At 34.4% G+C, this 23,237-nt stretch overlaps 2 protein-coding genes across 6 annotated transcripts in view; both read left to right on the top strand.

Moving 5' to 3' along the window:
• Nucleotides 1–9,387, top strand: part of LOC128240247 (uncharacterized) — a 67,293-nt gene extending 57,906 nt beyond the window's left edge. Inside the window, exons 12-16 of one of the 2 annotated variants that reach the window (XR_008262100.1) lie at nt 4,531–4,625; nt 6,906–7,014; nt 7,910–8,107; nt 8,464–8,546; nt 9,073–9,117. Coding sequence is in view for 1 of the 2 variants with exons in the window: in XM_052956786.1 (XP_052812746.1) it covers nt 4,531–4,625; nt 6,906–7,014; nt 8,464–8,546; nt 9,053–9,085 (320 nt within the window). In the remaining variant the exon portion in view is untranslated. Of the gene's footprint in view, nt 1–4,530; nt 4,626–6,905; nt 7,015–7,909; nt 8,108–8,463; nt 8,547–9,052 lie in introns of both variants that reach the window. The other variant, XM_052956786.1, reaches the window with a different exon arrangement.
• On the top strand, nt 9,323–20,485 carry LOC128240248 (wnt inhibitory factor 1-like). Of its 4 annotated transcripts, none has more exons than XR_008262101.1 (11): nt 9,323–9,455; nt 10,409–10,586; nt 10,789–10,992; nt 11,175–11,432; nt 12,340–12,429; nt 12,836–12,931; nt 13,417–13,512; nt 14,320–14,415; nt 14,618–14,713; nt 14,914–17,885; nt 19,277–20,485. XR_008262101.1 is itself a non-coding variant. In XM_052956791.1 (11 exons), the coding sequence occupies exons 3-11, from the start codon at nt 10,439–10,441 to the stop codon at nt 15,045–15,047; spliced, it is 1,218 nt and encodes a 405-aa protein (XP_052812751.1). In that variant the 5' UTR covers nt 9,323–9,455; nt 9,656–9,738; nt 10,409–10,438; the 3' UTR covers nt 15,048–20,485. The 4 variants fall into 4 exon arrangements, 3 of the variants coding, with proteins under 3 accessions (XP_052812751.1, XP_052812750.1, XP_052812749.1); XM_052956791.1 differs by adding an exon at nt 9,656–9,738 and having other exon boundaries at nt 14,914–20,485; XM_052956790.1 differs by having other exon boundaries at nt 11,175–11,381; nt 14,914–20,485.
• Nucleotides 20,486–23,237: the final 2,752 nt, after the last annotated feature.

Genomic DNA, 23,237 nt, shown 5'->3' with positions numbered 1-23,237 from the left:
CAGAGTTAACAGTAAATCGTTACATGAACGAAACATTAAACCCTTACTGTTGTTAAAATGTTGTTCTACTTATATGTGCAATGATGTATACATATGTATACGAATGAAATGGAAAACATTTAAAATTAAACTTTGCTTCAAGACGATATTGAAAACATTTTAGTTATACATCTGTTCGTAACGGCACATAGCCGGGCCATTTGTGACACAAATTGAAGTAACGCACTTATCATGTCATAAAACCACTTCGAAATACTAGTATCGGAAACCGACTCTTCATGTAAATAGTTCGATAGGCAGAGGCAAATTTGAACATTTTTATATAAGTTGTTGATTCTTTCATCGAATTGTATCGACATTTTGAATATTCAAAACGCCAAAACCGGAAACTGCCTCCTAATGTAAATTATTTGATACACTAAGGCCACTCTAAAATTATTGTATAATTAATGTATTTTTTTCATATTCTAACCATTCACATCGTCAACTCTCCACTAAACACTGACCCTTCCAGAAGCCAAACTCCCTAATAATCACTTACTTTTCTAAGCTTAACTTCCGGTTATACACTGATCATTCAACAAACTAAACCAACAGATATGTACTGACCATTCTACAACCTTAACTTACCTTGAAAGGAGTTTAGCGTTATTTCAAGTATGGATTGCATGTTACCTCAATTCTATAGAAAATGGAGATGTTTTTAACTAAGTGACCAATCACTTAAAATCAATGGCTTACTGTATTTGAATTGCAACCATAAGCATTAACTGTAGTGCAAAGTAATATTTTTCCATTCTAAAATTAATTATTACATCGGTTTTGAAAAATCAGTCTTTTTTAACCATAATCGATCATCTGAAATATTCTATCAAGCCATTTCGATCATTTTTTATTATCTAAACGAAGTGAGATTTTGTGAAAATGTTCAAACTTAAGTGGTATAAAAATATAATAAGCTGCATCTAATTGTGATAAGCGATCGGTTTTCGCCGACTTAAATCGTAAACGGTCGACTTCCGACATTTATCGATTATCGCTTTATCACTTATCATACGCTGGTCAGAAGTTAAGCTGGGGAAGACATGTTGGAACTTTAATGTTCATGAAAACTACATTGAAATAGGATTTGGAAGGTTATGAGTTTCGTGTTTTGTAGTGATAACCAAAAAGAGGGAAGAACTGAATATCCGTTTAGCCCACAGGATGTATATAAACTAAATTGTGCAGAACAAACTTGTCTTCCTTGCATGATTAGATGCACTAAACATATTGAAATATACTAATAAACATCAACTACATACAAAATGTGATGTGTTTGAACATATGTATTGTACTTTAGTTGTAGTTTCATTATCTTTGATATAATTTCGAAAAAAACAATGACTTAAAGTAAGTTTCAAAATTTAGTGTGGTAATTCTTCAAATAGTGCATAGAAAGACAACTCGGAGCGTATATGTAAGAAAATAACTGTAACTATGCGGGCGGGGCTTGAGTATTGGTGTGCCAACAACTTATCAGCTTGTTAGTCAAATGGCAAACCACATTACCTCATCATTAAATAATTACGATCAAACAAGCATCACGATTATTAACCTGGATGTTTAAGGTTTATACAGTGGCAACAATTTCTAGCCAGCACTTTATCTTAACAAACTAACCACTTGTTATCTTTTTGTCAAATAAGATCTATGTTATCGAACGTCTGCACCAAATAATTTTTTTGGTCGGCCTATACAGTGGATGTATCTATAAAGGCACAGTTAACCCTTAATTAGCCAAATGCTTTTGGTGACCTTGTAACTGTTGGAAATGTTATTTGTGCGCGTTTTAAGCCTATTTGTCGTCAGTGCTTTTATAACCCAAACTGAACAAGGTAAGGGAATTATTTGCCTAGTCAAACTTTTTTTTTTGTTAGACAAATGGACAAAGAAAACCTAGTGTGTATTGTTATAAATATACGAGGTTTGGGGAAATTTTAGTTAAATCTTGTGTAATGCCTCCAAATAACCTTAGCAGGAATAACGTCTGCACGGGTTTGGCAATGTTAAATCTTATTGTACTCAAATCATCACCGCTCTGCTCTTGTGTACGAGGATGGTGCCACTAGGCGAAGCACCATTCTTTAAAAGTTTGACGTTTGCTTTAGCAGTGCAACTTATGAATATTAGTGGTTTTTATTAACAACATTTACTGAGATTTTTGAAAAAAAAAACACACTGAAATGTAGTTTAAACAACCATAGTATCGTTGATATAAGGAACTCTTCTACATAAATCTGGTTTGCAATAGGATTTTTTTAAGTTCAAAATATTGAATACAAGTACATCAACCTTATTCAATGGTATATGATGAAAAAACAAACATGGCTTATCTCTGTATTATTTTATAGCATTATTTAAAATATTTATAGATGGAAAATACTTTTAGGAAAGCTCTCCGTAAAACTGTGTTTTACTCATTTGTATCTGCGTCTTTGCTTTTCATAGCTCACCTTAGCCGTAGGCTGAGGGTGAGCTATTAGGATCGATGAATGTTTGTCGTCCGTCGCCCGTCGTCTGTCGCCCGTCGTCCGTCGTCCATCCATACTTAGTTTTAGTAGTTAGTGATCACATTTTTGCCTCAATTGTCAAGAAACTTGGTCAGGATGTTTTTCCCAGTAATTACTCGAAGATTTCGAATATGGGTTGAAAATCTAGGTCACATGGCCCAAAATAGAAATTTTTTGTTAACACTCTAGATGCTACTTTTTCAGCCCAAATATCCTAGAAATTTGTCAGAAAGGTTGTTTTGATGAGTTCTAGCTGAAGTTCGAATATGGGTAATCTGGGGTCAAAAACTAGGTCACAGAGCCCAAAACCTTGTTAACACTCAAGAGGTAACATTTTCAGCCCAAATATCCTGGAAATTTGTCAAAAAGGTTGTTTCGATAATTTCTAGGAGAAGTAGAAGTATGGGTCATCTCGGATCAAAAACTAAGTCACAGAGCCCAAATATAGACAAACTTTGTTAACACTCTAGAGGTAACATTTTCAGCCAAAATATCCTGGAAATTAATCAGTTAGGTTATTTCGATGATTTCTAGCTTAAGTTCGAATATGGGTCATTTGGCATCAACAACTAGGTCACAGGGCTTTAGTATTGAAAACCCTTGTAAACTATTTAGGACTACATTTTCAGTCCAAATATCCTGGAAATTTGTCAGTAAGGTTGGTTTGTTAACTTTTAGGTCAGTATCGATTATGGGTCATCTTGGGTCAAAACCTAGGTCATAGAGCCCAAATATGGACAAACCTTGTGTTCACACTAGATTCTACATTTTCAGCCTCAAACATTTTAGAAATTTGTCGGAAATGTTGTTTTAATTACTTGAATTTATAATAAAGTGACTTTATCAGACAGTGACTGATTACAAAAACTAATAATAATTCACTGCCAAGTCTTGGAAGGGGTTTACAGGTCTGCTTAAACATCTATTAAGTTTTCTTCAAATCCTGACCCTTGTGTCAAATTTATCCCTGCCCAACAGTTTAGACCGTTTTACAGGTGAGCGGTCTAGGGCCATGGTGGCCATCTTGTGTCAATATGTCCATTTTGTAAAAATGTTTCAACTCAGAACGCATTCTTGTTATTGTAATGCGTGTCCTGGTTCCCAAGTATTCCACTTAAACGACCGCCTTCAAGCAGCCCTTATATTAGTTATTAAGTTATTGTACTTAAACATTATTGCATCACATATACTTCACAACGTTTGTGTAGCTGTTGTTCCGGGACGGGACAATTGTTTTAGCGTTGTCCGTCCGTTACTTTTATATTATGTTAGGGACCATATATTGGTCGGAATCGATCAGATAATGTTCAAAGTTTATCATTATGTTCCCAATGATGAAATATCCACCGTTTGTGAAAGTGGGTCACGTGGGGTAAAAAAATAGGTGACTGGGGCAAATTTTCAGAAGATCTTTAGAACACACTACTGACATTATATTCGGTCTAATATTCATGAAATTTAATCATATTTATCTTGATGAAATCTTGATAACATGGCTTAAATTTAGTAGTAAACATGCGAACTCGTTTGATAACAAACTAGGGCATATGTGTTATAAAAATTTAACCAGATTAACCATATTAACTATGTATCAATATCCTTGGTATGAGGACCAAGTTTAATTACCAGATAGATTACACAGCTCCTCGCGACGTTGTGGCATTTGAACTAACATTGGTTGGTGAAAACGGGTTTGACATAAATAACAAGTAAATAAAAGAAATCGCAATCGGTAGCAATGGTTAATGAAGGATTGAATATGTGTCTGGACTTTTTAAAAATCATTTATTTAAAAGTAACCGCACTCAACTCAATTATATTGGATTTTATGATTTTCATTAAAACAACGTGAGCGCATAATTTTACATTTTTAACCAACATGTTTAAAAAGCAGACAAAAATTAAAATAAATTCACCGATATTCATTAAATCAAAATCAATTGAATTTTCTTTATTTTCTATACAATTTTCTTTTCAGCGTTGAACTGTTCGATTCCAGACGATCCATACGCCTCATATTATGTCAACGGTGAAGCATTTACCGGAGACGGTACAGTCTTACATAAAAACAAGGTATGTTGTAGAAAAACACCAGCGATTATACAGAACAGTGAATTAATATTCGTTCATTTTTTTATATTAGGATTAAAAATCGACATGTTGCATTTTTGGGGGGTATGGTATGCAATGGCGCAGTTCAAAATGCTGGTTGAGTCATTTTGAACAGCACCACTTATATTAACATTTATTTAAATCTACATTTCCGCTAAAATAAATAGATTATGCAAGAGCATTTTCTCTTTATTTTTTCTCTCGTTGTTCTCAATGGTGGGAAAATTAGAACAGCTTCGGTAACCTAACTTTATACGACAATGAATGCGCAGATAAAATAGTTCCTTATTTATATGTTTATTTTCTATTTTTTCAAGGTCAATTATATTATAAATATGTACTATTACTGTATTACAACTAGAAATATACCACTTGAGTTATGAACAAATAACAGTTACAAGAAAACAACAAAAATATTGCCACCTACAAATTCTCATTATATCTAGCGTGATACTCGATACTAGCGTTTGTTAAGTCACGATAGAGGTTTCAAATTGGAGAGAAATTCCAGTCAATTTACTTGTTAAGCGTTTTTTTAAAGAATCAGTTGGTGTATAAATCATGTTGGAATACGTAGTTGGACAATCCAGCAAGTAGATTGTCATTTCTTTAGAAGTAAACATTCAATTAGGATGAAACGTCTCTGATGAAACGACAGTGGCGTTGGGTGGGGTAACGTGGACTTTCGCGGAAGGAAAGCCAGAGGACGCGAAAAGACTTAGTGTTGAACTGAGCTCTTTCTTCTTGACGTTGCTGGGTGCACTACAATATGTGATTGTTTCATTTCCTCGATTTCATGTTTTGTCAGATGCTTTATTTTTACCAATTCCAAATACCAAAATAAGTCGTCATCATTGAATGTAATATTTCTTCAACTGTTCCTTCCATCATGATATCATCTAAATTAAAATCAATTAAATTATGTTTGCTTATTTTGTTTTTACTGCTTTACTGCAGATTACAGTTTTGCATGTTGCCAATAAGTTAACTACGATTTCATTGGAAAAAAAAGTTCCGTAGTAAATATGCCCCGCTCATTAGTATTATTGCGCCCACTGACAGGACAGAAGTATCGAATAAACGCACGCGATTTCGATGGGAAATGTCATTGCACTTTATATAGAAATAATGCGAAATATATAAACAACAAACCATCGTTAAGGAATAAAATGTTTATGTAAATATAAGGTGATAAAAACTTTAATTAAAAGATATACTGTTACTAGAATTTCAAACAATGCTGTAATACATAAGATACACATGTTGAAAGACATACATACGGACCTATAAATACGTTTTATTCATCCATAATGGATTTTAAAGTATGCACAAACCTATTACTTTATATAGAAATATTCATACAAACTCATTTAAACATGTATCCCAAATGTTAAATATGTATTTATTATAAGCATGGTGTGTTGGCCCACACTGTAACACAAAATCATACATATATGAAACACATACAACAAGCACATTGTAATACTTCATTTAAATATCATGACAAATGTAAAACACAACTATTCCTCTATAATGAAGATCGTATTGTCAAATCAACAGCAAAACTTTTCTGTTCTGAGAGAAAAATTGCACATTGGTCTGGACAAGTCATATTCATTATCGACTGAAACAGTTCACGACCACAATGTTTGTGGGATGTATCCGTGAATGTTTGTATGAAACGAGTATAGAGAATTGCTAAGAGTGTTGACGGTTCTATAGGAATCCGACCCACAAATAAGCTAGTTTCTTTTTGATAGCCCCATTAACGTTAACGTTAATTGTAAAACCAGGTAACTCCATACAAGTTTTGTACCATTTGGAAGGTACTTGCTTGCTGATAACTAAAGTGTAAGAAAACACCAATACGTTATACAATTCAGTTTGTATATATTTCATTTATTTCTACCGGAATCTGAAACAAAGGAAATATATTATAATCTCTAAAGGTCAATGAATCTTATTTGTAATATTTTGTCACAAAATGTTTACTGTTCTTTTTCTTCACACAAAACTCTTTCAAATGATACCAAATTGGTATCGGGGTCATCAGACACTAACAATTCACAAGTTTGTGACTCGTGTTCCTAATAGTTCGTGAAAAATACTTACTTACAAATGACAATAAGAATGTACACTCCTGGGACCCGAAAACTGATGTAATAAAAAACGTCGTTTCTTTTATTGTTAACGCCCTTCTTACTGTAACAAATGTTTGTTTGTTTTTGTGGTATAAAACAGGTCCGTGTCGAGTGTGAAAACGGTACTAGTTTAACAGTGCGCTCCGATGTCAGAACATGCCGGAATGGTGTGTGGAAACCAAGAAAATCATTCCCGATTTGTGAACCAGGTACTGTACATGCACTTGATATCTAGACATTCAGATGCGTACATGGGCATTCTCCAATACGCTCGAGCGTTCATGCTAATTTTGGTTTCACCGAAATGGCATTTGCTTTCATCTCGAAATCAGAAATAAAGTTTGATGAGTGACTATCAACATGTAACTTTTCGCTGATAAAAACTTTTTACTGAAAGATGGCGTTTAAAATCATGAGAAAGCTTTAAAATGGTCCCGTTATAACTGTATTGTTCACATATTTACTATAGAAAGGGACACCTATTCTTCTCTCTTTACATTGATGCGAAAGAAGATGTATGGCAATTTTCTTCAAAAAGATGAGCATCAAAGTTCACATGTGATCCGTTGGTTCTAATGATTTCTGAATCAGTTAACTCCAATTACTATAATCGTTTCCAAAGTAACAAACATAAACAATTATTATTAAACGACCGTATGCAGTTATATTGAGTTAAAAAGTCGTTTTAACGAGTTACTAAATTGTTCAAAACATATACGTAAGTTGTTTTAACGAGAAAAATAAGAACACTTACCAGGTATGTCATCTCTAAGCCTCCTTAATTACCGAATTGGTTTGGATTTTTTAATGTTAAAATATCATATTGCTTCATACTTGAAATCTTTATCTTTATCTCGACTGCACAATAGTTTTCTTCAATTGAATCATAATGACTGAATAAATTGTTAAATGCATGTCGAACCATGCGAATATCTTATATGCCAAAATGGTATCATTTGGGTGCACGCATTGGAATGATACCGTTTTAAATCATTGCTCTTTTTCCTATATTTAAATGCTTTGCCTATAATGCGTAATGTAAAAGCTAAAAATTAGACTTGTGATGGTCGCCAATATGTTTTATCATGTTTTATTAATGTTTAGAGCCATGTCGTTTAAATAAGGAAAAGGGTCGTCGGTTTTTCCTATTAGAAAAGGAGTAAGATGGCGAGGTCGCGCATGAAGAGAAAGTCAATGTCGTTTGCGATAGAAACTTTGATCAAATGGGAAACGATGAGGATTCTAATTCAGAAATACATTGCCTAAAAGGGCAGTTCGACAAAATGTACCAATGCGTTGAGAGTAAGTTTCTAGAAATGTTCTGTTTCCGTGTCTTTTTCTCTGAATTTTATCAGCCAGTTGATCATTCAAAAATTGACAATTGTTTTTAGTTGTTACTCATAAAGCTAAAGGAGCGATTTGCAGAGTCACATCTAACATTTTTGTGATTCTGTAAAAGTAAATATATTTTTCATATGTTCTTAATGCAGTTCTGGTGCAAGTACTTTGTTGTTAAAAGGGTTGTTTTCCACCTGAAAATACTAAGGATTAAAATATTATTCTTCTATTTTCAACATTTCTCCTACCTGAATTAAGTGGTATTATTATAATTCCATTCATATTTTTATTTACTATTTGCGTTGTGTAACACCTTTCAGGATGTGCTATCCCAGATATTTCAAATGCGAACATCACACGCTCAAATGGCGCGAATACGGATAAGCTGAAGCACGGAGAAAACGTAAATTAACAAAATGATCATGAATGATTTTCTACTGTTTAGTACGTTGTGTGTCACACGATAAGTTATTATAATTGACACAAAGGCGTAACATTGACCGTATCAAAACTTGCTGCATTTATCATAAGTTTCAATTATGACTGCAATTATTGATTGAGGTATCCGGTCGACACATACTTTTCTTTGATAGCTCCATTAGACATATATCTAGATGTGGGTGTCTGGTGACCTCATAAAATTTTTTGTATTATTTTAAAAATGTTTTTGTTTGCATTCTTTACTAGGATGTAAAAAAATGACTGAAAGTACATCATTTATAAAGTTATAACAGTTTGCATAATTTTTCTCTTCATTTCAACTGAGGTATTTGGTACATATTTTTCGGTAAATGTATTACATGTTCTTGTTATAAACACACAAAATCCATTTAAATATACCAAACTAATATGTGGTCACCAGGTATCCAAAATTAGCATAATTGTGGGTCGCATACCTACAAATGACAGGTTATCTTAACATATTACAGTAACTTGCCATAAAGGATACAGTTCCCAAAGCAGTGTGGAAGGCAATGACGCATGTTTCACTTTGACATGCAAAAACGGTACGATAGGTAACAGAACATGTGAACTATCACAATAAAGAAGGGATCAACAAGAGAACATTATACCTACAGCCGAATCAAGTTTATCAGCAGCAGCAGCCGCAGCAGCTGATACAACATCAGTAGAAACAACAGCAGCAGATACAACACGAGCAGATACAACACGAGCAGATACAACCACGACAGATACAACAGCAGCGATAGAAGACAAACAGACACCAACAAAACTCAATCGCGGTCACCTGTTAATGAAAGAGGGACTGTTCCAGGTGAACCGACCACATCACCTATTGATATTGATCATGGTAAGCTGAAATGATTCAATAACTCGGAATGCAAAATATCCAAGTGTATTCATTAACGCACTCTAGCTCTATATTTAATAATAACAATTGTAAGTCTCACATATCACTAAGATCATACACAAGGTATAATAAGTTTATCTAATATTTATTAAATTAAGTATACTTCAATTTTGGCTATAAACAAAACGTGTTATATATAGGCGAGCTTAACTGTACCATACCTGAGTCCACCGATGTAAAATTTGTGACACTTTCCGGCGAGGAATTGAAAGAGGGAGCGCAGGTTAGAGGATGTTTTTTAATTCTAAAAACATGTCTGCAATGTACGTATTTAGTTAGTTTCGTCGTGTCATTTTCGAATCGGTTGCTCTTCCTCGTCTTAAGACATGATTTGTTCTGAAATATAAAGACTTTAATCATAATTAAGAAGAATACATATACGATATAAATAAAGGTCCATCACCAGAATAAACAGCAATAGACTTATGAAATATCATTTCGTATACACAGTTTCGTGATATGTTTTTGTTATGATTGGAACAGTAATGACAAAATGCCACGTTATAGCAATACTACAATGTATTCTTCAAAGAAGGACCGGGTTCCAATATCACGAAAATACTTCTGTATTTATAAACAAGTTCACTGTAATTGTTTGAATGCCTCGCCCCCAATATAACAAAAATAGTGAAATCTCAATCTCGACTCATTTACCCTCGCATCAAAAGTTTTAAAAATCGTATGTGCATTCTCTAATAAATTAAATTGATAAAAAATGGAGATTTCAAAGAAAATATATTATACATCAGAATGTGGAGGTGGGGGGCCGTCTCAACATTAGACGTTTAGACAACCAATGGAATACCAAGACAAACTGCCAAAAGGCCAACACTCGGTCAGTCTGATGAAATAATTGGTCGTTTATAGCGTTTGTGGAATATTTTTTATTGTAGATTCTTCATGGTAGACAAATTTTAGCTGAGATGGAATGTACGGATTACTACGAGGGTTACTACCTAGATTACGAAGACGCTGATGGAGAAGTAACTAGTCCACCAACAAGACTTCTTAGTACGATAGTTAATTGTACAGAGGGAGTGATCTCAGATTATACACTTGATTGTGACGATGGTAAGTGAAAACGTTATTGGCTGTAAGGAGGTTATACCGTTTAGGAAGTACATTAAACACACCTTAACGTTTCGATAATTAAGATACATTAGACGGCTGTTTACTATAAAAGACACAAATACCGCTTACAATATAGTTCAATGTATAATAAGTGAAATTGATTTGAATATATACAAGCGAGATTGATTAATTCTTTCAACAGTAGAAACTTCTGATATTCCCGTTACAATTCCGGAGGAGTGCAAGACTGTACCAAATGGCGAGGTCACAGATAACGGCCAATCATTTCAGTGCAATGAGGATTACGTTCACGCTGACAGCCTTTTGTACGAGAGATACAGTTGTTCATGTGACAGAACCATCCCTGCCTTGGTGTGCAATGGAAGGCAGGCTAAGTGCAAACCAAGTATGACATATATTTATTTGTTCAAGTCAACTCTTCAACGTGTAAATACAAAAACTTAAGTTGTGAATTTTGCGAAAAGATGAGGAACTAGAATTTCATCATCATAATGAGTGTTTCAAATAAAATTAATAGAACGAAAGGCTTGCATAAATTGTTAAATTAAATATATACTTATTTTTCAGTTAACTGTAAATTAAACAGTTTTATTGAACAAGGGATGACTCTTAAGTACAGATCGAAGTTCATCACTGCTTCGACCATAGATGCGATCGATCACGGAGAATCAGTCATGCTTAACTGTGAAACTGGAGCAAACGGTGTAACATACGAACCAAAAAGGCGGATGTTTAAATCTGACCGGGGAAAGTGGTTTGAAGATAACAGAAGAGGTAGTGTATGGTCGTTAGGTAACAATGGAACGTTTCCCAAATGTCGACCAGGTATAAACTTAATAATGATTCCAGGTAAACATAAGTAAGTTTCTAAGTAACATATGCCGACATCATAATCTACCTCAATTCAAATGAGTTAACGTTAGAAGTAATATGTGACGTGCAATAACGTGAATAATGGAAATCAAAGTTATGAACTTATAAAATCTCGTCTTTTTACAGAGTTGAAATACTTCTGTAATGCATTTCCTTGCTCCGTTAATTGTCAATTTGAAATGCCATTTCATAAATTGCAAACTAAGGATTAATGCCTTTAAATGACTCGTTTTAAGCTTGATTTATCGTATATAGAGTATGAGATATATTTCCAGCACTGGTCATATGACCGGTGACACTTGTCCGGTATCCAAGGATGAATGATGCCAGCGTCCCTCAAACTTTAATTCGCTTGTTAAGCATGTCAGACACATAGGCATTACTTTGTCAAGTTTAGGCGTCCGCGTCCTTTTTTTCGTCGTTGCATTTTCGACTCAGATCGATGAACTTTTGAATACCTTGTTAGAAACTCGGTATTTCATTGGTCATGGGCATTAAATGGCTACTGTAGATTTTAATGTCAAAGGTCAAGGTCAATATGATCCTTATTTAAACAAATGATGAGCGTGATCCTATCAAGTTCGATTCGCAATATTTTAGGGGTTTTTCGTGTATCTAAGAAAATATCATATGCACTCATCTGTTAAGTTTGTTAAATACATGTTTTACCAGAAAACGTCTAGATGAAATTTCGTATTTGGAATTAATCATATATTTCCTGGTCACAGAAGCCAAGCCGTGATATAGAATAAGAAATAAAACGTTTCTGAGAGTATTTCAGCAATGCACGATATCGTGAACATAAACAATCAGAGTCTTACAAAGTGGCTCTTTGAAATTTGCACCTCTCTTATTCAAGCAAAGTGTGAGTGTCAGAACGGAGGAACATGTATTCGAGATGAGACGTGTAAATGTTCACGGTTCACAAAGGGCCTGCAATGCGAAACACGTAAGTGAATGGAAAACCTTCTATTATTAGAGTAATGCACGGATACAAGCATTCGGATATGAAAACATTTTCCGCATAATCAATGACTTTCTTTAGATTATCAATCGACATTGTATGTTTCCCAACGTTTTCAATGCATAATTATTATTCTTAGTGAGTAATGTGTATGAGTGTTATGTGACGGTGTCATGTTGAAATATCCACGTTTTCAACAGAAACAAATATTTACCGAGATATTGGATTACAAAACAAACCTATAACAATGTTAACATTTCAATATAATATTTTTGAAAATATGTAAACAAAATAGCTTTCATTGCCTGCTTATGAGGTACGAAAACCTCATTAAATGTTAACCATACTTTTCCTTATCATGTTCAATTTCTACATCAAGTTTATTTTTCAGCTCTTTGTCCCGGGCAATGTCAAAACGGTGGAACGTGTATCTCTCCAAACAGGTGCAGCTGTCCGTATGGATTCTCTGGCAGTCGTTGCGAAAAAGGCAAGCTCTCATGCATTAATGGGCATAGTTTTATTCATTTTAATCACCTATTGATGTATATCGCAATTGAGTAAGTAAACCTTCACAATTTATTTTCTCTTCGTTGCTTAATTTTGTTGAAAGGAACTTCAAAACAGTTAATATCACTGTTAAAGTGTACCTTGTATAAGCTTTCATATTAATTTCGTTGCTTATTCAAGATATCTTCAATTTTTAAATGGATTGGTTTTGGTTATAAGTAATTTCATTTTATTCATATTGCCGTTTTTAGACACTAATTAAAAAACTATAATTTCGTTATATTCAACAAGTGATTGGATTACAAAACAAACTTATAACAATATTTAAAATTTAATTTAAATATTTTTTAATTATGTAAAACAGCTATATTTCCCTGCTTAAGATGCACGAGGTCTAGTTAAATGTAAACGTCACTTTTTTCTCCTCAAGTTCAATTTCGATGATGACGTCACAAATATTTTCAGCTCGGTGTGACGATGGATGTCAGAACGGTGGGACATGTACTTCCCCAAACAAGTGTAGCTGTCCGAATGGATTCTCTGGCAGCCGTTGCGAATCAGGCAAGTCCTCATGCGTCAGAAGGCCTCATTATTTTTTTATCTTTTTTATCATAGTTTAACAAATTTAAGTGGCTTAATTATCTTTTGATGTATATCTGATGTGTCTGTGTAATATTGTGGCGTTGTTCGTCTTCTATAAAGTGCATTGAACTTTGTGCCTCAAAACATATAATTTCCATTATATTATTAAGTGTTATTTTTTAGACTTCTAACATGAAAGTGGCGGCATTTAGAACATACTTAAGCATGCAAAATAAATCCGCATTGAGTCTAAAAATGGCAAAGAAAAAGTAAAATTTTCTTTGTTTTAAGTCCACATCATACAAAGCAAAATGATGCCTTCCGACTTATGACGCAATTTATCCCGTGGTATACACACACTGAAAATATGTCAAAATGTACTTTGTTATCGATCATATATTGACTTTATTGCACATATCACGCTCGCATGTGATGTTTTCAAATTATAAAGGATAAATTTTACTTCAAAACATTTTGATGCAGCCATGTTTAAAACATTGGCCATTAGATCACGCACTAAGTAGTACGTACACATTGAGCAAAAGTGTGTGACATCCTAGTAACGATGCGAACATGTTTTATGTTATTCGAACAGCGATAGAGGAAAGTTCCGTGAACTAAACTGAATATTTTCAACTTATAACAATGTTTAAAAAAAATTTTTTTTTTTAATTATTTAAAAAAGCTATCTTTCCCTGCTTATGATGCACGAGGTTTAGTAAAATGTAAACGTCACTTTTTTCTCCTCAAATTCACTTTCGATGACGACGTCAAAAATATTTTCAGCTCGGTGTGACGGAGGATGTCAGAACGGTGGGACATGTACTTCCCCAAACAAGTGCAGCTGTGCGGATGGATTCTCTGGCAGCCGTTGCGAATCAGGCAAGTCCTCATGCTTCAGAAGGCCTCATTGTTTTTATCATTTTTCATCACAGTTTGATAAATTTAAGTGGCTTAATTAACTTTTAATGTATATCTGATCTGTCTGTGTAATATTGTGACGTTGTTCGTCTCCTATCAAGTGCATTGAACGTTTTGACTCTAAACATATAGTATCGTTGATGACACGATGTATATTTTTCAGCTCTGTGTGACGGTGGATGTCAAAACGGTGGGACATGTACCTCCCCAAACAGGTGCAGTTGTCCAAAAGGATTCTCTGCTAGTCGCTGCGAAACAGGCAAGTCCTTATTCTATTATAGGCCTCATTGATTTTATATTTTATTTATATCGTAGTTTAACAAGTTAAAGAGGATTATCTTTGATGTATTTCTGATCTGTCTGTGTAATATGGTGACGTTGTTTGTCTCCTGTTAAGACAATTTAACGTTTTCCCTCAAGAAATATAGTATCGTTGATGACGTTAAGCATATGTTCCAGCTCTTTGTGACCGTGGATGTCAAAACGGTGGGACATGTACCTCCCCAAACAGGCGCAACTGTCCGAAAGGATTTTCTGGTAGTCATTGCGAAACAGGCAAGTCCTTATGCAATTGTTCAAATAAATACAGTTAACGGCCTAATGTTAAATCGTTGAGTTCATGTATCACATTTTGATGTTCGTGATAACTCAGTTTTAGAAATAATTGTTAAAACAAGCATTGGATTAACAGAGCACATGGAGAAATACTAAATTAACCTTTTTTCACAGCAGCTAAAGTATATTAAAATGTAGCAGTACGTAATACTTGGCGGGTTTTGTTTGGTCTTCAATGCATTTCAGACGACAGGCCTGGCGCAGCCATGTGCTGGCTAATTGTTTAGAACACCATAATGAATTGCTTTCTCTCTTCATGATCAACGGAAAATACGCTGCTGATGCCTATATATTAGGGATGGCAACGAGTACCCGAATACTTGAGTACTCGATCGAACATCCGAGTACTCGAGTACCAAATCACTACTCGAGTACTCGGAAGACAATCTATAAAAATCACGAAATACACGATTTACAGACAAAATATCAGATCTGGTTATTTGCCAATAGGACAATTTACGGTCCCTCTAATCCCCGCTGTGTATACAATTGACCTCAATCAATTGTTGTGATAGTTGCAAACTGTCAACAAAGGACCCCTATTTCAAATTAGCACTGATGTCAATTAGCGAAGTTTTGATAGCGGTACTTTCACCTACACAATTCTACTGTATACCAATTAGAGACCTTTCACCAAACAATGGACGCTAACGAGCGAAAGAGTATCGACCGTTACGAGAATTGATTTCTTAATGGGCGTATTTTAACTATTTTTGCAATGATTATTACAATTGATTGGTTGATATTTTAAATCAAGAATTATGAATATTAATGAGGTAAACAACAATTACACAGTAAAAAAATAATTTGCAGAGTAAACAACCAAAAAACTGAACTTCGTATTGAATTTCGTTCACTTTTTTATGTATGCTATTAATTTTCGTTCATTAAAATTCTGATTGTTGTTCATTTCTGCAGCGCATACTTGTATAAAATGAAACGAATAAAACAAATTAAAAGCCTAAAACAACATTTGTTTTATTTTTATAACATTTTTGTTAACATACGTAATGAAAACTTACTTTAAAGGTGAAAATGACTAATAATACGACCAACGCACAATATACGCCATTAACGATACATGTATACACAATCTTGTCTTCGCGAACACATATTCAATTTTTCCGAGTAATCGAGTACCCGAGTACTCGATCAAACGAGCGTCCGAGTACTCGGGTATTAATTTTACTAGTCGTTGCCATCCATAAATTATATACATTGTCATAAGTTCGTTTTCCAATTATATCTTTTGGTGAACATTTCTTTTGTTGTAAACGAGAATACATCAACTCATTTTCGCCGACGACGTCACATATCATTCATACAGATTACAAATTTAAACATAAGATACACATTGTTAATGTTTGCAAACATATACAACATTGATTGAAATCAAAAGATGTTCAATCATTATGTTGAAAAATTTTTCATGTTCGAATGCTAGTTCACGGTTTATTTTCTGAGATATTTTTTTAAAGGTCGCGAATGCGCACCGACTAATTAAAGGCATTCGCGGTGTATTTTTCGCTGAACACGAAGAAAGTTAACCTTATTTTTGGTCTTCCTAAAAATAGCAATAAACGTATTGCTACTATTCTCAATAACTATTTAGCTGTAGGCTGATAGTTAAATACATCCTATTTTTATAAGCTCAGTTAATCAAACGCATACATACAAACCTATCACCTATACTTAGTTACCGCGAAATTCAAAACATTTAGACAGTCGTTGTAAACAATAGGTTAAAACTAAACATTTACATTAACGATTAACCATTAGGCCCTTAACTGTATTTATTTTTAACGTTAATAAATGCGACATCAATTGTGGATGGAAATCAAACGGGATTTTGTAAGCCACAATGTGAAGTAATTTTGCATGCTTGAGCATGTTCTATATGCCACCAATTTACCTCTCGCAGAACTCTTAAAAATATAACGGCAACTAATCTTTTAGCGGCACAAAGCTCATTGCACTTTACAGGAGACGAACAATATCACAAGAATACACAGACAGATCAGATATACATCAACATATATGCCCTAAGGGGTACATCAAATAAAGGTTTTGGGTGGTCTGGGGGTATGGATACCCCTATATATAGACAAGGGATCCAGCTGTCAAAATCACAACGTACAATAAATAAGACATTACAGGATACACAGACCTGCTAGTGATTAAAAATTGAGGTTTGTGAGATATATTTGGATTACACTTTTAAAAGCATTATTCATTTCCCTTCGTCCGCGTGCAGTTGATATGTTTTAGAGGCGAACATCACCAATTTCCGGTGAACGCGATATTGTCGGCACAAACACTTTTGATTAACATTGATGAGTTTCTGAGCTCGCTGTGCAAAAAAGATTTTATAATAGCAAGAAAAGAAAATGTGTTCTGTGGTGATGAACGTTTAAGCTGTGTCAGGGTGTATCATCTGGAAAATTGGATAATTTTTTTGACTTTTATGGCAGTTTATAATGACCTTATACCAGCTGATTTTGACAGCTGGATCCCTTGTCTATATATAGGGGTATCAATACCCCCCGACCACCCAATACCTTTATGTGATGTACCCCTTTATATAGCCACTTTAATTCGTTAAACCACGATAAAAACGTACGATAAAAATATATACACGCGCATTAGGACTTGCCTGTTTCGCAATGAATGCCCGAGAATTCACCCGAACAGCTGCACTTGTTTGGGGATGAACATGTCCCTCCGTTTTAACATTCCTCGTCACACACTGTGTGGAAATGGACACCGGATATAGCTCGAAAAATGATCAATCAATAAGCATTTGATTCTGACACATGGTAAGTTTTTTGTTATTATTATTTTATTTTATAGTGATATTTATCAAATTCGAAGAGCTTCGAATAGATCAATCCTGTGCAATACACGACTATAATGGAAATGTGTCTCCTCTTTTGTATAATAGCAAAATTCTCGCCGAAAGTTGCATGATCGTTCACAAATGTTCAGTTATGTGGTACGATTTCAAACATAAAACAACAAATAGAAAATAAGAATAAAAACTGAATCGAGCGATTTCATTATAATTACAGCATCTAATATTGTGTATGATATCAATACGATATGTTTTGTTGTTATGGAAATATTCATCCTTTTTGATGACCTGAAGATGTACCGGGGATAGCTGAAGCAAATAAATAACTGCACAGGGGATAGCTATTAGCTGTACTGAGGATAGTTGCGATGTATTTATATTAACGAGACTGTGATGATGGTTACGTCTTCTTAACTCTATGCAAGCTCAGGGAAAATTGTCCAATGTTGTCCATATCGATAAATTAGAGCAATAATGTTACTGTTATATGAATAGTATACCTTACATAAATGTGTCCCTTGTTTGTATATATAAATAAAGATGATCGGTCCGTATGTCTTTGCATTCTAATGAAAATTCAGTTTTATATCATCAGCTGTCCATATCATAAATATAATATTGACAGGTGACGTCATACAACTAGTAAGTGCGGCTTGCTATTTTCACAACGACGTAGAAAAGTCGCAAGAAAACTTCATTAGCTTTGTTTATAAAACACACCTACAGCGCTTTAAAAGTATTTAATGGTAATATAAAAGATTCGGTATAATATAAAAAATATTTACATTACACTTTGGGCACCAGTCAATTGTAACCACGGCCCCCCAGGTCCTGGGGTATACCGGGGATAGCCGGGGAAAAGGGCCGTGTTTTTACTTTCCATGTGCCCCCGCGGGGCCGGGTGACCGCGGTGGTTTTGTCATAGCGCCAAATTTAGCGGAGATTGGGCCTTATGTAGAGTCTCTGGGGTGCGGGGGCATTTGGCCGGGGTTTAACCATCAGTTTGTTCCCGCAGGGCGGGGATTTTACCCGGGGTTGGCTGGACCGAAAGTCAAAGTCCCGGCTATTTTTGCAACGTTTTTGCACACTAAGTCATCAATAATAAATAATATATTGTGATCAAATTTTGTTCACTTGAAGCTGTTTCTAAGCTTGGATCGATGTTGCTATTACTTAGAACAGGAAATGGTCTCAGCTCGTTCACTTCACCGAGAAACTAAGTATTGTGACCAACCTTGAAATATAAGCAGCATGCATACACATGTATACGTTCATTTAGGAGGACATGTACCAAACTCATTGATAACTTAAGTTTATTCAATAATTTGTCATTACATTGTACTCTCACTTTTGCAGATAATTTGAAAAATGGATTTGACGGATGCATCCATGGATTTGTCAGCGGTAACTGTGACTGAGGATAATGGAAAAATGTTTGTGTGCAGCATATGTACCTATTCAACTGACTACAAAAGCAACCTGAAAAGGCATATGAATGTACAAAGAGACATACCAAGGACCAGCACTCCAAAATCTAAAGAAAATGCGAATGAAATATCGAAGCCATTAAATATTATGTGTATTGTATATATACTGTTATTGTGTTACGATCATCTTGGTCCATTTTTACATGCTATCCCCAGTACACATTGCTCAACTTTGAAACTATCCCCAGTACACAAAACGGCTATCCCCGGTACAGTATCGTGAACATTTGTAAGGGCATATCTTTAACAGTTTAAAAGTTACAATGCCAGTTTTTACAATAAACATAGTTTAGCTTATGTTTGTAAAATCCTTCGATTCAGATTTCTTTATTTATTCGATATATTTCCTAAGATTACAATACTTGTCGAAATTCTGTGAGTTTTGAGGTGATCATCACAGATTTAAAGTAACATTTTTCATGGTCTGCTAATTTTTAAGCATTATAAAGCACATCATAGGCCAAATTTAGCATTCAGCTATTAGTTCAAACACTTGTTTCATTTGTGGATACGGTAGATAATCGTTAACACAGCAAGATCTTACCTCTGGTCTAGAAAAACAACAGCATATTGGTATGTTTACTTATCACTTTTTGAGCTATATCCGGTGTCCATTCCCACACAGTGTCACAAAGAGCTGAAACATATATGAGACGTCGTCAACGAAATTGATACACATTTATCGAGGTTTACCGCCTCATTGGCAGACATTCATAGCTATTTGTACATAGTCTCATTTTTTCTTCAAATTGAATTTCAAACATTATTAAAAGTTTCGTATGCAATTTTTTGTTTTTGTTAAAATTGTTTTTGTTGAGAACGTGAATACCTCAACTCAATTTCGCAGACAACGTCACATATCATTCATACCAATTGGAAACTAAAACATTAGATACGCATTGAAAATGTTCGGATACATACAAAATTGATTAAAAAAAGATGCTCTTTAATTATTTTGGAAATATTCTTATATCGGAATTCTAGTACTTGGGTTTTATCAATTGAGTTATTTAAAAGCTCGCCAATGGGTATTGAGTTATATATTGGCATCAGCAGCGTATTTTCCGTTGATCATGAAGAGAGGTAGCAATTCATTTTGGTGTTCTAAACAATTAGCCAGCACAAGGCTGCGCCAGGCCTGTCGTCTGAAATGCATTGAAGACCAAAAAAAACCCACCAAGTATTACGTACTGCTACATTTTAATATACTTTAGCTGCTTAGAAAAAGGTATGCTTGCTTAAACAATTATTTCTAAAAACTGAGTTATCACGAACACCAAAATGTGATACATGAACTCAACGATTTAACATTAGGCCGTTAACTGTATTTATTTGAACAATTGCATGAGGACTTGCCTGTTTCGCAATGACTACCAGAGAATCCTTTCGGACAGTTGCACCTGTTTGGGGAGGTACATGTCCCACCGTTTTGACATCCACCGTCACAAAGAGCTGGAACATATAATTAACGTCATCAACGATACTATATTTCTCGAGGGAAAACGTTAAATTGTCTTTACAGGAGACAAACAACGTCACAATATTACACAGACAGATCAGAAATACATCAAAGATAATCCCATTTAACTTGTTAAACTATAATAAAAATAAAATATAAAATCAATGAGGCCTATAATCGAATAAAGACTTGCCTGTTTCGCAACGACTACCAGAGAATCCTTTCGGACAGTTGCACCTGTTTGGGGAGGTACATGTCCCACCGTTTTGACATCCACCGTCACAAAGAGCTGGAACATATACTTAACGTCATCAACGATACTATATTTCTCGAGGGAAAACGTTAAATTGTTTTTACAGGAGACAAACAACGTCACCATATTACACAGACAGATCAGATATACATCGAAGATAATCCCATTTAACTTGTAAAACTACGATACAAATAAAATATAAAATCAACGAGGCCTATAATCGAATAAGGACTTGCCTGTTTCGCAACGACTAGCAGAGAAACCTTTTGGACAACAGCACCTGTTTGGGGAGATACATGTCCCACCGTTTTGACATCCACCGTCACACAGAGCTGAAAAATATACCTCGTGTCATCAACGATACTATATGTTTAGAGTCAAAACGTTCAATGCACTTTATAGAAGACGAACAACGTCACAAAATTACACAGACAGATCAGATATACATTAAAAGATAATTAAGCCACTTATATTTGTTAAACTATGATAAAAAAAGATGATAAAAACAATGAGGCCTTCTGACGCATGAGGACTTGCCTGATTCGCAACGGCCGCCAGAGAATCCATCCGGACAGCTACACTTGTTTGGGGAAGTACATGTCCCACCGTTCTGACATCCATCGTCACACAGAGCTGAAAAAAATATGTGACTTAGTCATCGAAATTGAACTTGAGGAGAAAAAAGTGACGTTTACATTTAACTAGACCTCGTGCATCTTAAGCAGGGACATATAGGATTTTTTTACATAATTAGATAAAATATTTACATTTAATTTTAAATATTGTTATAAGTTTGTTTTGAAATCCAATCATTTGTTGAATATAACGAAATTATAGTTTTTTATTTGTCTCGAAAAACGGCAATATGAATAAAATGAAATTACTTATAACCAAAACAAATCCATATCAACATTGAAGATATCTTGAATAAGCAACAAAATTAATATGAAAGTATATACAAGGTACACTTTAACAGTGATATTAACTGTTTTGAAGTTCCTTTCAACAAAATTAAGCAACGAAGAGAAAATAAATTGTGAAGGTTTACTTTCTGAATTGCGATATACATCAATAGGTGATTAAAAAGGATAAAACTTTGCATATTAATGCATGAGAGCTTGCCTGTTTCGCAACGACTGCCAGATAATCCACACGGACAGCTGCACCTGTTTGGAGAGATACATGTTCCATCGTTTTGACATTGCCCGGGACAAAGAGCTGAAAAATAAATTTGAAATTGAACATGATAAGGAAAAGTATGGTTAACATTTAATGAGGTTTTCGTACCTCATAAGCAGGCAATGAAAGCTATTTTGTTTACATATTTTGAAAAATATTATTTTCTTTCAAATGTAAACAATGTTATAGGTTTGTTTTGTAAACCTTTATCTCGGCAAATATTTGTTTTTATGACGCAAGGTGGTTACCATTTTTATATGATTTATTTATATGTGCAAACGGTCAGAGTGCAACATATATTGCAGTTTGGTCAAATTAAACATAGTTTAAATGGCTAGCATACACACTGAATACTTAAAGCAAACACACACACACACGCACGCACGCACGCACACACGCACGCATGCACGCACGTACGCACGCACGCATGCACGAACGCACACACACACACACACACACACACACACACAATCACAAGCCAAGCGTACATATTACATATTTAAATGAATAATTATCAAAACAATTTTCAGGTACTAAAAAGTAAAGATAAAAAGAAATCATTGTGGCAACTAAAGATTTCTTTTAAAGCAAATCTGTATTTCTATAATAAATGTTATTGCCAACATGATATAATGTCTTTAATTATAAAGTCCTATCTAGTGACGATATCTTTATTGACACAAGTCCTGCAAGGTTTGTTATAATTCAATATATTGTATGTTACAGCAAATTATGTCATTTAAATGATACTGTGTCTTTCTAACAAAGAAAAACGAAATCATTTCCTTACCTTGTACAACTTCTTTGCCGGGAATTAATGGTTTAATTCATAATTTTCCTGACCATGACCAAAGAGTAAAAATTCTGAATTTGGGCCACAGTGGGAAATATCCAGTTTATTTCACGGTCTAATGGTCAATGTTTTAAACATGGCTGCAT

The sequence above is a fragment of the Mya arenaria genome, chromosome 7 (assembly GCF_026914265.1).
Source record: "Mya arenaria isolate MELC-2E11 chromosome 7, ASM2691426v1".
Taxonomy (NCBI): Eukaryota; Metazoa; Mollusca; class Bivalvia; order Myida; family Myidae; genus Mya; species Mya arenaria.
The sequence above is the reverse complement of the archived record's forward strand: the minus strand, read 5'-3'. Positions and strand labels throughout refer to the sequence as shown.